Genomic DNA, 14,143 nt, shown 5'->3' with positions numbered 1-14,143 from the left:
TTTCCAATTTCAAGACTCAAAAGTGAAGGTGAGACGGTGGTGAGGTCAATGAGACAGGCCTCACCTGAGAAAGCCCTTCCACGTGGTTAATGTAGGTGGGATGGCATCAGAGGGCCTCGCTCTGGGGTATGATAGCTGATGTTTGTAGGCTTCATCTTACACTGAAGCAATTTGATAGAAAACTTACTGGCACCTCCTGGAAATTTGGAGGTCTTGTTTGATTTTTTAAAAACATTTATTTTATTGTTGAGAATATTATAGGTATACCCCATTTTTCCCTCTTTGCCCCTCCATCCAACTCCAGGACAATTTTTTTGTTGATTTTAGAGAGGGGGGGGGGAGGTAGAGAGAGATAATTAGATGGAAAAGGAAACATTGATTGGTTGCCTCCTGTATGTGTCCAACCAGGGATAGAACCCCCAACCTACGTATGTGCCCAGACTAGGAATCGAACCCACAGTCTTTTGGTGTACAGGATGATGCTTCAACCAACTGAGCCACCTGGCTAGGGCTCCCATGTCATTTAGGAGGTATGTTATTGATGTTTAATAAATGTTTCCATACTGAATAGTCCCTAGATCAGTGGTTCTCAACCTTGGCTGCACATTAGAATCACCTGGGAATCTTTTTAAAATCCTGATTTCTGGGCCTCATCCTCTGGAAATTCTGTTTCTTTGTTATGGGGTGGGGCCACAACATTAGTAACAAAGAAACAAAACTTCTGAAGAATGAGGCCCAGAAATCAGGATTTTAAAAAGATTCCCAGGTGATTCTAATGTGCAGTCAAGGTTGAGAACCACTGCTTTAGATGGTTTTCTTTGTCTCCGTGTCTGGGTCAACTAAGAAGGAATAGCTTCCGTGGGCTGTGCCTATCATGTTTCTTAAGGAGCTCTTTATTCTTTAAAACCAGGCTGTCCAGAAATCCTTTGTTGTTGTTGAATCTACAGAGGGTAATAGGTAGAATCTCCAAATGATAATAGATTTTGCTCTCAGGCCTCAGTAGAAATGAGTCTGTTTGCTGAGACTGGCGATTCACCACTGTGCTCCATCTCGTTGACCTGCTGATGAGGCAGGCTGCCTAAACTCCAGCTGAATGAAACTCCACTCAGCTGAGGCCAATTTAAAGGACTGAGGGCGAGGGTGCTGCCTTGATCGTGATAAAGATCGGCAGTGGGTGGGGAGAGTGAAGGAGCGAGCGTTCATCTTCCTGGGTCCGGACTGAGAACCCAGAGGTAAAAGACCTCGAGTGGACGCAGCACAAAGTGCTTGGGAATTTCTGAAGCCCAGCTGCTCAGCCCTGCCCAGCTTCGTCAGCTCCACTCAGGTAAAGACCCGCGCTCTTTCTGGGGGTCCATGTGCTGTATTTTTTTTTAAGAGGGGGGGAAGCTAACAAGAAGTTCCGAGTCTCTAGAACAGCGGTTCTCAACCTGTGGGTCGCGAACCCTTTGGGGGGGTCGAACGACCCTTTCACAGGGGTCGCCAAAGACCATCAGAAAACACATATATAATTACATATTGTTTTTGTGATTAATCACTATGCTTTAATTATGTTCAATTTGTAACAATGACAATACATCCTGCATATCAGATATTTACATGATGATTCCTAACAGTAGCCAAATTACAGTTATGAAGCAGCAATGAAAATAATGTTATGGTTGGGGGTCATCACAACATGAGGAACTGTATTAAGGGTCGCGGCATTAGGGAGGTTGAGAACCACTGTTCTAGGAGCACTGGCTGTCTGGCCCCTGAAAACTTTCCTCCTTTCTGGACTCTCTTTCATTGTCATCCTCCTCCAGCCCCAGAACCATCGCACACATCTCCTTTTACAGAGAATCAAGAGAGAGAGTGACCCATGTGGGCTGGAAGCATGGCGGCCGGTTTCTCAAGGGAGCAGCAGCTGAGCTGGGGCTTTGAGCATCATCAGTCAGCAGAGGGGAAGGGGATCTCCTTAGGAGCCCAGGAGACAAAGATGAGCATGGTGTTGTCTAGGACATTGAGGGGTTTGTCCTGCCAGGAAAGAGTTTTTATTGGGAAGTAGAAGGTAGAAAATACGGTTGTAAAGGACTAGGGTCATGGCTGGCAGGCCTTGAATGGCAGGCTGAGAGTTTACTGTGCTCTTTATCTCAGTGGTTCCCAAACTTATTTGGCCTACCGCCCCCTTTCCAGAAAAAATATTACTCAGTGCCCCCTGGAAATTAATTTTTTTAAATTTTAATAGCAATTAAACAGAAGGATATATGTATTAATGTTTCTACCTTTTTCGTAAAATATAGTAAAGAAAGGTGTAAATTAGAAACATTGAAGTTTGAAATTATGAAACTATTTATTGAACTCAGAATAGAAAGGTAATACAAAAAAAGTTAAAACAAATGCACCTGTGGCCATCACCGCCCCCCTGGATCGCTGCAGCGCCCACCAGGGGGCGGTAGCGCCCACTTTGGGAATCACTGCTTTATCTCATATGCCGTAAGGGGTGGTTGAATACTTTAACCTATCAACAGATAGAGATTGAATTTCTGCTGTTTGCAAGAATTTGTGGAAAGGATGGTACAATATTTTGGGAATGCTAATCTCATAGTAATGTTGAGGATGGAGTAGGCAGAGGTTGGAGGTACATCAGAGAGAGAGCAGAAATGGGAGAATAATTAGGAGAAGTTGGAAAAATAATCTAAGTGGGGAGGCGGGAGGGGATATCTGTGCTAGATTATAATGGTGTCCTGAGAACAGAATTGAAATGGGGACTTTTCAGTGGCAGAATTGTTGGTTTTGAAGAAGAGAGGAGTTGAAGAGGACAGCAACATATTAAGTCCCAGTCACTGAGCGGTTAGGTCTGCCCCATGAGGAGCTTTAGTGATTCTATGCAGCTCTGAGTCAGATGACACGACCACTGGGTAGTGAGCAAAAAGTAAATGGAAACTTCAACATTAAAAACATGCGCCTCTCTAACAGACTCGGCAATTTTTGGGGGGAGAGGGTGCATCTCATATTTTTTCACTTTCAGCTGCCTTTATGAAAATATTCTTTAAAAAAAATTTTCCCCATGCTCAGAAGCCATCTTCAATGTTGGAAACTTCTAGCGGGCTAATCCTGCTGTTGGTTTGTTTTGTCTTTAAGAATGTGTACCGGGGCAACCTAACTTCTGCTGTTGTTATTTGGTTTTCAGTTCTGGAAGCTCTCCCATAATGTTCAGGAGAAGAGTTGATTCTGATTGTCCAGTCTGTTGTTATGGAAATCCTCTTATTTTAATATTAATTCATTTTAATATCTTACTCTGTGTAAGTCTGAGCAAATATTTTAGAATGAAGACTTTCAACAATTATTTTCTAAGTTGATCTGACCGAGGCAGATCTTAAATTTAGGAATCAATGGTTATTGCCCAAATGGGACTTACCCTATGGTTGTAGCACCTAACAAAGCTCCCTTTCTACAGAGAGTTATTATGTCTGTTCCTCCAAGTTATGCAGAAATTATTAGATACTAGGAGTCATAAAAGAATATCACTTCATTGTCATGGGGGTAATGTATCTTTGAAGATTTATTATTTCTACATTGTAATGGATTTCTAATAAACCTGATAAAATATCTCTATAAAAATAACTGTTGATTGATATATTTAATTTTAAGAAAATTCTTTACTTTCGGGATTCATGATGGGATGGCTGGAGCTGAGTTCTAAATTTCTCCGATGTGTATAAATTAGACTTCATGCATAGAATCAGAACCCATTCTGCGAAAACTTCAGGGGGCTTAATGTATTTTGAGATAGATAAGAAGGATAGAGAGTTAAACATAACATAAGCAACACAACAACAGCAGGCACTTGTTTCCTTTGCTAGGAGCACAGCAGCCGAGGCAGGCAGGATGGAGTGGGGAGACTCGGGTGTGAGCAGGGGGTTGCTAACCTGGGAGGAGTTTCCTCCGCGCCATGGCAGCTGCCCGGTGACTCTGGTATTCCACGAAGGCGAAGCCTCGGTTCTTGGTTTTATCTGCAGCACTCGGGTAGACAATGACGTCCACGACGCCTTCGGTTACCTTCTTCATTTCTGCTAAGATTTCTTCTCTCTTTTTGGTTTTGGGAATTCCCCCAACAAACAATCGGCAGTTGTCCACGCTGGCACAGACCCCTAAGAGACGCCCATTTCTGCAAAAGGAGGAATGGCGAGAACCCATGTGTGATTAACAGAAGTTGAAAAAGTATGGCCTTGCACCTGATATGACCTACAGACGTGGGATGTTTGGTCTTTACGGTGGTTAAACTGTTTTGGGGAAGTTGTGACTGCTTTTGAGAAACTGGAAAATCTGTCAACATTCTCTCTCTCTCTCTCTCTCTCTCTCTCTCTCTCTCTCTCCCTCCCCCTCCCTCCCTCCCTCCCTCCCCCTCCCCCTCCTTCTCTCCCTCTCTCCTTCTCTCCTTCCCTCTCTCTCCATATATATTTAAAGTACACTTCATTCCACATGAGGTTACAAGGCTTGGGAAGGCTGCTGTGGAACCTGGATCTCTCTTTTATTTTTTAAATTGATTTTTAGAGAGAAAAGGAGAGGATAGAGAGAGAATCATTGATGAGAGAGATACATCAATTGGCTGCCTCCCGCATGCCCCCTACTGGGGATGGAGCCTGCAACCAATCGAACCAGTGACCTCTTGGTTCATGGGTTGATGTTCAACCACTGACCCACACTGGCCAGACTTGCTCTGTATTTTTAAAGGAAAAAAGGTATTTGAAGCTGAGTAGCATCTGCTGTCTTTCGATTAGATGTGGATGCACCAGTTGTCAATTCTCACTCCTCCCTAAAACATCCCCATTGCTGAGGCCTTTATACCTGCCCACATCGCTCAGGTCTCTGCCTGGCCCTGAAGGTATTTGAATTTGCAACCTCTGGTCTCTCTTCTTTTCAATCCAAATTGGGAAGCTATTCTGACATGATTGCTATTAAAAATAGTCACTTATGCTTGAAAAGATTTTTACATATTATCTTACTTGGCCTCCACTGAGCCTGTAGGTATGCGGAGGTGTTCTTTCCATTCCACAGATGAACTTGAGACTCCAAGAAATTAAGTGACTTGCTGGGTTCTCGGTTCAATTCCTGTTTCTCCCACTGAACCGTGTTGCTTAATAGCAAGTCAAAGTACACCTTCCTTGGCAGATTGATTAAATGTTTCCGGGGAACATTTGGCAAAATGTCTCAAAAGTCTCAAGTGTGCATAACCTTTGACCAAATAATGCCCCTTCTGAAAGGGACCTTAGGAAACAGATGAGCACCAAGTATTATGTATAAGGATATTTGTCGTTGTTATTTAAGATAACCTGAAAAGTTTAATGCAGTGGTTCTCAACCTTCTGGCCCTTTAAATACAGTTCCTCATGTTATGACCCAACCATAAAATTATTTTCGTTGCTACTTCATAACTGTAATGTTGCTACTGTTATGAATCGTAATGTAAATATCTGATATGCAGGTTGGTCTTAGGTGACCCCTGTGAAAGGGTCGTTCGACTGCCAAAGGGGTCGCGACCCATAGGTTGAGAACTACTGGTTTAATGTGTCTTGCCTGAGATGTTACTGACTTTGGGACTGGACATTTCTTCATTGTATACCATTGTATACCATAGTATAGTTGTCACCCTGGTTCTTGCCCACTAACTGCCAGTAGCTACCCGTTAGGTCATTGAAAAAATGCCTCCTCATTTTCTAAATGTCCCCTAGGGTGGACAATAATGCTGCTGGCTGAGAAGCACTAGTTAACAGAAGACGGGCATTCATAGTATAGGATGCGCTACAGTCATTGAACATACTAATGTAGAAGCATATTTATTGGTTAAAAAAGGCAGTTCACGATATGCTGCTGGGTTAAAAAAAAAAAGGCTACAAATTAAATATGTGAGAAGGCCATTTTTATTAAAACTATAGAAAACCCAAAAAGACAATAAAAAAATCAACATAGTGATTATCTTTGGGCAATGGGGTTATGGAGGAATGGTTTAACTTTTATTACTTTGTAGGATTTTTTTTGTTGGTGTGTGTGTGTGTGTGCGTGTGTTGCGAATCAGGCTGTGTGACTTTTGTAATAACACAAAATTATTAAAAACGGCCCAAATTCCCTTAACAGAAACCGCTTGTTTGTCATGGTCGAAAAGGTCCACCCAGGTGAGTGGGAGAATGCTGAGTTCTTGGGAATAGTGGCTTATATGTGCGGCAGGCATCCTGGCCAGGTTGGGCCACTGTCCTAGTTGCCTTCTCTGCTTTTCTGAAGAACCAAGGACCACGGCTCAGATCTGTGACGGGTTCATCTCCGTCGCTCCACAGGGGTGGGCAAACTTTTTGACTCGAGGGCCACAATGGGTTCTTAAACTGGACCGGAGGGCCGGAACAAAAGCATGGATGGAGTGTTTGTGTGAACTAATATAAATTCAAAGTAAACATCATTACGTAAAAGGGTACGGTCTTTTTTTTTTTTTTTTTAGTTTTATTCATTTCAAATGGGCCGAATCCGGCCCGCGGGAGTAGTTTGCCCACGGCTGACTAGGAACATGGTTTATGGGAGTAGGGTGGAAGCGAAGAGTTGATAAAGTAATCTTTCATTTTCTTTTTAAACTTTACTTTAAAAAAATGGTTTACGACTAGATCTTTAGAAATTATTATTTTTGATAATTTGGGGCTGGTCAGCTATCAGTTACCAGCAGGGGGTGCCTAGGGGCTCCATGTTCTATTTCTAAACGTGGGGTTTGTCAGGCACCTTCCCTAGAATTGCTTGGAGAAGAAAAGCCATCTCTCAAAAGCTGAGGGCTCGATTTTCATGTCTCCAGAGCCAGGTATTTAGATGATTCTCTGTGAATATTTGAGGGGGAGGACGATGCTCAGACAACTGTGGGTCTGTTCCAGATGAGAACTTTATCTTTCCCCTGGTCAGAGCAAATCAAAGGTTATTCTCTACAAGAAAGGTTCTCTCTCTGGCAGGTTCCATTGAAATAAGGCTGAGTGGAAGCAGGTGAGGTTGGCTCTGGGGTATCTGTTCTGCTTACCTGATTTCATAATTATTAAGTTGCTTGATTGCATTCTTGGCCTCCTGTTTATTTGAGAATGTTACAAAGGCATATCCTCTATTGTTGCCATTAAAATCCATCATCATTCTCATTTCATAAATTTTACCCATCTATAAATAAGAGAAAAAGAGAAATTCATATGTATGCATTTGTTCTTCCAAATGAACACACGTGCACACAATGCTTTCTGAAGTCGGTCACTGCCATATTTGGCATTTGCATCCCAGGTGGAATGGTTTGCACATGCGGGGTTCGGATCCATTACCTGACTCTTGGGCAAAGGCAAGTTAATTTTAAAAAAGTGTACAAGTGGCATTTCAGCCTGAGGTAACGGAATATATTTGTTGACAGAGCAAATGACCTTTCACCACACAACTATCGGGGGATTTAGACACTGTTTTAGGGATCTGAAAACACATTTGTCACCAGAAGTACAATTTCTTGATAGATTCATCCTTGCCCCCTTCATTGGCCTCTGAGGTCTCCTTAGTGTGATCTTTACTTGGTAATACTCTGCCATGGATACTTAAAAGAAAAAACAGGAACACTAATTTGGCCCCTTGCTGAATCTTCTTAGCTGACTTTCCCCCCCACCGTGACATCAAAATTAATACAGATGATGTGTTTCAGAGAATAATCTGGGGAGCCCTGTTATTTCACAGTCTGTAGGCTGAAGGGAAATGCAGGACCCCCACCCAGGAGGGTACTCACTACATCTCTGGCTACAGCCACTCTGCTTTGCCAATATACTACTTGATACTCCAAATGTTCTCCAGAAATACAGGCTCAGCAATTCACGCTTGCCAGCTGCTGCAAGAAGGGGAGCCCAAATAGATATGAGGGGCATGTGTGGGGAGAAGAAGCATCATTAAGCATATGCTGTGACACACTGGTTGGTTACCCCTCATTTCAGTCTCACCTGTCCCTGCCCACCCCAAGGTATTCAATGAAGGACACCTATTTCTTTTGGGCTTATTGGGAAAGAGTTCAACATGTTTCACCTGTTTCAGGTGTTTCTTGCTGCTCACTTTCAGGTTTAGTGTATAAGATCTACAGGATTAAGTCCATAATTTGGCCACAGCCCAAGGGGGATTGTATATATAAAATTAGACACGGTTCTGAGGCTGAGTTACTCTCTCTCTCTCTCTCTCTCTCTCTCTCTCTCTCTCTCTCACACTCACACACACACACACACACACACACACACACACACACTCACAGCTGGTTTGGACATTTAGGGAAATAAGTAGCTAAACTAATTTTACTGAATTTTCTAGGAATGTGGTTGTTTAAACACCACTTGGTAAATTATTGAAAATAACTGTTAATTTTGTATTCTCCATTTCATTGGGGTTTAGTAACAAAATATCATTTGGAATTAAAACTGGGGAGGTTTATCCCTTAACAATTGCATAATTACTTTGAGAACCTTAATAATTATATACTACTTAATTTTATTGATACATTAGGGTGGACAAGAAATTCAAACTTGTCAAAAAATTTTTATTCTGGACCAATACATAATAGACACAATTTTGAGCTATGACAAACCTCCCTATTATTTTTATGTAAAAATGTTGCACACATATTAAAATGTCAAGTTGAAACAATGTCTGTTTTTAGACAGGATGTTGTAGTGTTAGTCTATATTGATAGACACATGGAGTTTGCAGTGAGATGGCATGCTAGTGGAGATCGGGGTTTGAAATATAGATTTGATAGTCATCAGCGATGATGTCAGTAGTAGTGAATGTCAAGCTGTCAGTAAAAGGATAAAGAGCTGAGACCATCACCAGCAGGTAGGAAGGTTTTGTCTGCTTGAGGAATAGCAATTGGGAGAAATCATCACTGACCAGGAAATATGAGCATGAAAGCAAAGTGAAGATAGTAGTACATTTCCCTTGAAATATAAGCAAATTTAAATATGGACTCACTTTTTCACATAATGGTATAAGTTCATCTTCAAAAAGGTCTCGGGGAAGTTTCCCAATAAAGATTTCACAGCCCCTTTCTGGGGGGGCAGCATCCCAACCAGGTGGAGGGCCCCCATATTTTCTTTGTCCATTTTCCTGCAAATCCAGGGGAGGTTGTACGGGGGACAGAAGAAAACAAGAGATCTTTAGTCCAAGCTTCTCAATTATTTTTTCAGAATTATTCACAGTAAGAAACACACTTATCATTGACAAATAAGGGTGGACTGGTCAGAGGATAAAAACCATAAAAGTCTCTTTGTATGGATTTTAATATCACACTCTATGCTTCAGTGGTTTGCTTGAGATGAGCATGTGAAAACTGATAAATTTCTGAGTACATATAAGGGGTTCTTATTTTCTGGTCACACTCAAAATCACCTAATCATCAAAGGATCTGACTATCCTTTGGATCCACTGTGGAGGCTGTGTGGTGTGGTGGTAAAGTGCTCTGGAGCTGGACTGCTTGGTTCTGTGACTCACTAGCTGAGGGGCCTTGGACAGATGACTTCTCAGAACCTCAGTACTCTAAGAAGCACAGTGAGGACAATATCAGCCTTTGATTCTAGGAGAGAATGCATCAGATATGTATGGTACGGCACTTGGCATGGGATACATATTTCTTGGTTATTAATTCTCTTCTTGCGTCCTTGAATTTTGGTTGTTTCATATGCCAAGGAAGGCAACACAAGACCCTGAATAGAAACATTATCAGATTACTGTTGGAAGGAGTGGTTGGCTAATTTGGGGGGGTAGCTGGTGAGGGACTTCAATCTATTTTCAAAGCTGACAAAATGGTGAGAGGTGTTTACTAATGTTGGATCTCTTTGTGGGGAATAATGCTGTTCTCTGTCCAAATAGAATTAGTTGCTATTTTTTCGTTTGTCCTAAAAATCCTTGGTTAATTTGATGTCCTTATTTGGGGAGGAATAGCATTGGTGCTTCTCTGCAATGCCAGCGATATTTCTCTAAAGGTTAAGGACCTAAAAGTAACTCAGGGGCCCAAAGTGACGTGTAGGCCTAATCCACCACCCTTGATCCGCTGGAAAACGGTAAATTTACTTTACACTTAGGCATAGGCAGAACTCTTTGCCTTTGTGCATTTGTGATTTTTGAAGAAAGGAAAATATAAGGAACCAGACATCAATATGCATTACTAACTTCTACAAATAACACTTTAAAATGTTTTATACTATAAAATGATACATGTTGGGAAAAACTTAGTAATGCATAAGGTAAAAAGAAAAGTTCCCAAATGCATTACCCTACCCATCCATAGATGTAGTTACTGTTAAAAAATTGCACTACCTTTCCAAATGCTTTTTATACATATTTAAAAAAGATATGTGGGTTGTTTAAAAACATTGTTGTGCGCCTTGGCCAGGGGTGGCTCAGTTGGTTGGAGCATTGTCCTGTACACCAAAAGGTTGCTGGTTCAATTCCTGGTTGGGGTGAGTAAGGTCTTTCTCTCTCTCTCTCTCCTCTCTCTCTCCCCCTTCGCCCCCTCTCTCTCCCTCCCTCCCCCCATCTCTACCTCTTCACCCCCCCTTCCTCTCTATATAAAAATCAATAAAAATATATTTGGGTGAGGATTAAAAACAACAGCCAAGCCAGTGTGGCTGAGTGGTTGAGCGTTCAACCTATGAACCAGGAAGACACAGTTCGATTCCCGGTCAGGGCACATGCCTGAGTTTCAGGCTCAATCTCTAGTAGGGGTGTGCAGGAAGTAGGTGAAAAATGATTCTTTCTCATCATTGATGTTTCTATCCCTCTCTTCCTCTCACTTCTTCTGTCTGAAATCAATAAAAAAAATTTAAAAAGCAGAAATATTGTTTTGTACAATAATTGTTGTTTCAAACAAAGTAAAACAGCTTCTAGCTTCACTGATAAATCTTTATATATACCAACTTGATCCTTTTCTCAATTATTTTATGTGTTAGCACCAAAGCAATTTCAAGCACAGTATTTCAATGATGTCTGTAGTTGCGATCACCTTTTTAATCCTAGTAATTTATATTACGTTGCTCTAAATTTTAAAAAAAGACATCAAATGGGTGAGCTACCTTGCTTTGATTACTTTTTGCTTTAAATGACTGGATGTTTTTCATTTTACTAAATATTTAAATATTTGCCTCAAGAGTTCTTGTATTTTTTTTCTTTCCTGTATTCTTGCAGGATTATCCAGTAGCAAATATTTGTTATTACTGAGAAATAAAAGAAATGAAATGTTTCATATTTTTATTTTAAAAAGTTAAGAACCCAGTGAGTTATATGTCAACTAAGAATGCCCTGAAAAGTATAAATTGCATACTTTCGGAGACATGAAATATTTTATTTACTTACCTTCTAACAAATGCCTATCCAGCCAGACACTGTTCTAATCCTCAAACACCATCATGGGTTCTGGACTGTTACTATCCCCATTTTACACAGAAGCCCAGAGAGATTTAAGTTATTTGCTGAGTTGGGAACTGAAGTCAGGATTTGAAATCGGGCAGGTTGGTTTCAAAGTCCATCAGCTACATTTTGTTGCCTTGTTATATGGAAACCTAATCACTTATAACAGATCCATACCTTTAAATATTTATTTATGAAAAAAAACACACATCATGCCATTAACTTGAAACCTCTCTGTTGCATTTAAAATCCTTTTCAATTTCCAATTGTTTTATTACACAATTTTTTTGGGGAGGGAAAATCTCACACTTATTGCTTATAGAGAGACGTATTTCTGTTTCCAAACTAGGGTCCGCCTCCTTAGGCCAACTCTCACCATGTGGTTGGTTGATGGTGATCCCTCAGACCGTTTTTGTTTATCTCAAATGTCTAGATACATACTACTATTCAGTGGATTATTGGAAACAACATAGAATGAAAGTGACAGTATTCTTATTCTTCCGGTTGAGGAAACCAAATTTTCATCCCACAATAGTAACATACCAGAGTTTCTGATTTGACAAGCTTCGTGTGTTCGAAAATAAATAGGCAGTGAACACAATGACCTTTGTAAATTTTCCCTTCAACTTTCTTTCTTGCTCTAATTGCTACAGATGTCAACAAACTATTTTGTGTGAATCATGTGTATATGAGAATTCATCTGCTTAATGAGCCAAAATGATTGGGCAGGAAAGCTTCTTAATTGCCTTTCTGTGGTTTCTATAAACACTTGAATTAAGTTCCCCAAGAATATTTTTGGGATCCCAAAGGGTCAGACTTGTTCAGAGATGCCGCAGGGTTCACGCACTGAGGGGATGCGGCGGGGGGGGGGCGGGGGGGGGGCGGCTACTGCTTTATGAACCACCCACCGGGCTTGTAATGCACCAGTGGTGGAGATCCAGGCCCGTTTGAGACAGGCACCGGGCATTGGTCATGGGGTCAGTATTTCTGTCCCTTGCTCAGAAAGGACAGTTGGGAGCTGGATTGCTGGTATTTTAGGCACTATTTTTTTTATAGTTGAGTTTAAAATAGATAAAGCCCAATTATAATTGCTCTTTCCCCTCCTGGCTGATGTCCTCCTTGTGGAATGCACCGCCCCACCCCCCTGGCAGCACAGATGTATTAATAGTTCAGAGAGAGAATATAGGATTTTTTTTTTCCATGAAAGAATGTTCATTCAATTTTGAGAATTTTTATTTTCCCAACTGAAGACGTGGAAACCGTTCCCTCTCCCTAGTCATGTATGTATAGGTGAAAATCTTCAACTATGGAAATTAAACACGGATGACCTAATGCTAACTATAAATCCAGTGATTTTTTAACTTCAACATTGGATACCAAGCCTGCCTAGTAACTCTGTTTATATGTCAAGGGTATTTTAAGCCTTTCCTGATGGAACCATGGAGTCTTTAAAGGATTATGAAAACCTTATTCTTGACCTTGAATAAAATCACACAACCTTTAACAAATGACTCCAAGCAATAAATCTTAGAGTAAAAGTCAAACAGATTGAGTTCATTTTGGCCACCTGGCATCTGATTTTTTGTTTTTTATACATCTGGAGAATCTTGGCAGAACAGCCTTCTACAAGATTTTAAAAGGCCAGACAGTTGATTTTCTAGTTCCCCTTGCAGCTGGGACAGCCATAGTTAGAATAAAGGAAAACTGAGTTCTGGTGCAGAAATTGGAATGACACGAACTGTAGTTTTGAGCATTCTGTGGTTGTGGATGCATTTTCATATCATTCAAGATTTGTGATATTTGGGGTTCGTTTCTAAAAGCTTATCTTTGAATCTGGTTCTTGAAATCAATTGTTTCTGTGAACCAGTATCCTTTCAATAAACCCCTTTTCTGCTTAATCAACCAAAATTAGCTTCTACTACTTACACATAATACTAAGTATGGCAGAAAATCTCCCCACCGCACCCCCCACCAAACAAAACCCCAAACAACACCCTGCTAAAACAACAGCTAACCCTAATTGAGCTGGTCACTGTGCTAAGCGCTTTTCACGTATTAACTTACTTAATTTTCTCAGTATGGTTAGTTGATGGTATGTGGATGATGCTATTTACTTTGCATTTATAGATGAGGATTCCAAGGCAAATAATGTGCCCAGATTTGTACAAGCAGTAAATGACAAAGACAATTTTTTGAATCCTGAGTCCATGCTTGTAGTCATGACAATATGCTTCTCTTGTTTTTATTTTAACACAATATGTTCATTGTACAGTTGAGGAAACTGAGTTCAGAGAAATTATGTGAGTTGTCTGAAGTCACACTGGTTTAATTTATTACAAACAACACTAGAACAAAGCTCTTAAGATTCTTGATCTCGTAAACTTTATGGTATATATACTGATCAAAAGTCATGATGGCTTTCACACTTACCAGCCTCATGATACTGTATGTTGTGTGTTACACCTACTTTTGGGTTCAACATGAAGACCAGATGGTTTGTTGTCTACCATAAGTGAGTTCATTCATAAACTGGAAGGACATTAATGAATGAACCCTCATTCAGTCTGGTTGCCTTTTTTCCCCCATGAGTAGTAATTTCAATTCCTTTAATGGTTCTTTGGGAATTTTATATTCTAAATCTGTAATCATCTTTATGGTTCTCTTTGGTTCTTTGTTGTTGTTTTTTCCCTTGCCCAGAGGGAAGAAACTGGATATTTTCCCTTCCTAAT

At 40.7% G+C, this 14,143-nt stretch overlaps 1 protein-coding gene across 1 annotated transcript in view; it reads right to left on the bottom strand.

Moving 5' to 3' along the window:
- Positions 1 to 14,143, bottom strand: part of A1CF (APOBEC1 complementation factor) — a 75,195-nt gene that overhangs the window by 21,403 nt on the left and 39,649 nt on the right. The window contains exons 3-5 of the mRNA XM_081105207.1: positions 8,982 to 9,116; positions 7,027 to 7,157; positions 3,909 to 4,147 (exon numbers count right to left, since the gene is read on the bottom strand). Of these exons, the coding sequence (XP_080961333.1) occupies positions 3,909 to 4,147; positions 7,027 to 7,157; positions 8,982 to 9,116 (505 nt within the window). The remainder of the gene's footprint in view (positions 1 to 3,908; positions 4,148 to 7,026; positions 7,158 to 8,981; positions 9,117 to 14,143) is intronic.

The sequence above is a fragment of the Myotis nattereri genome (assembly GCF_964212035.1).
Source record: "Myotis nattereri genome assembly, chromosome: 13".
NCBI classification, from domain to species: domain Eukaryota; kingdom Metazoa; phylum Chordata; class Mammalia; order Chiroptera; family Vespertilionidae; genus Myotis; species Myotis nattereri.
Note: the sequence above shows the minus strand (reverse complement) of the source record. Positions and strands in the feature narration are given on the sequence as shown.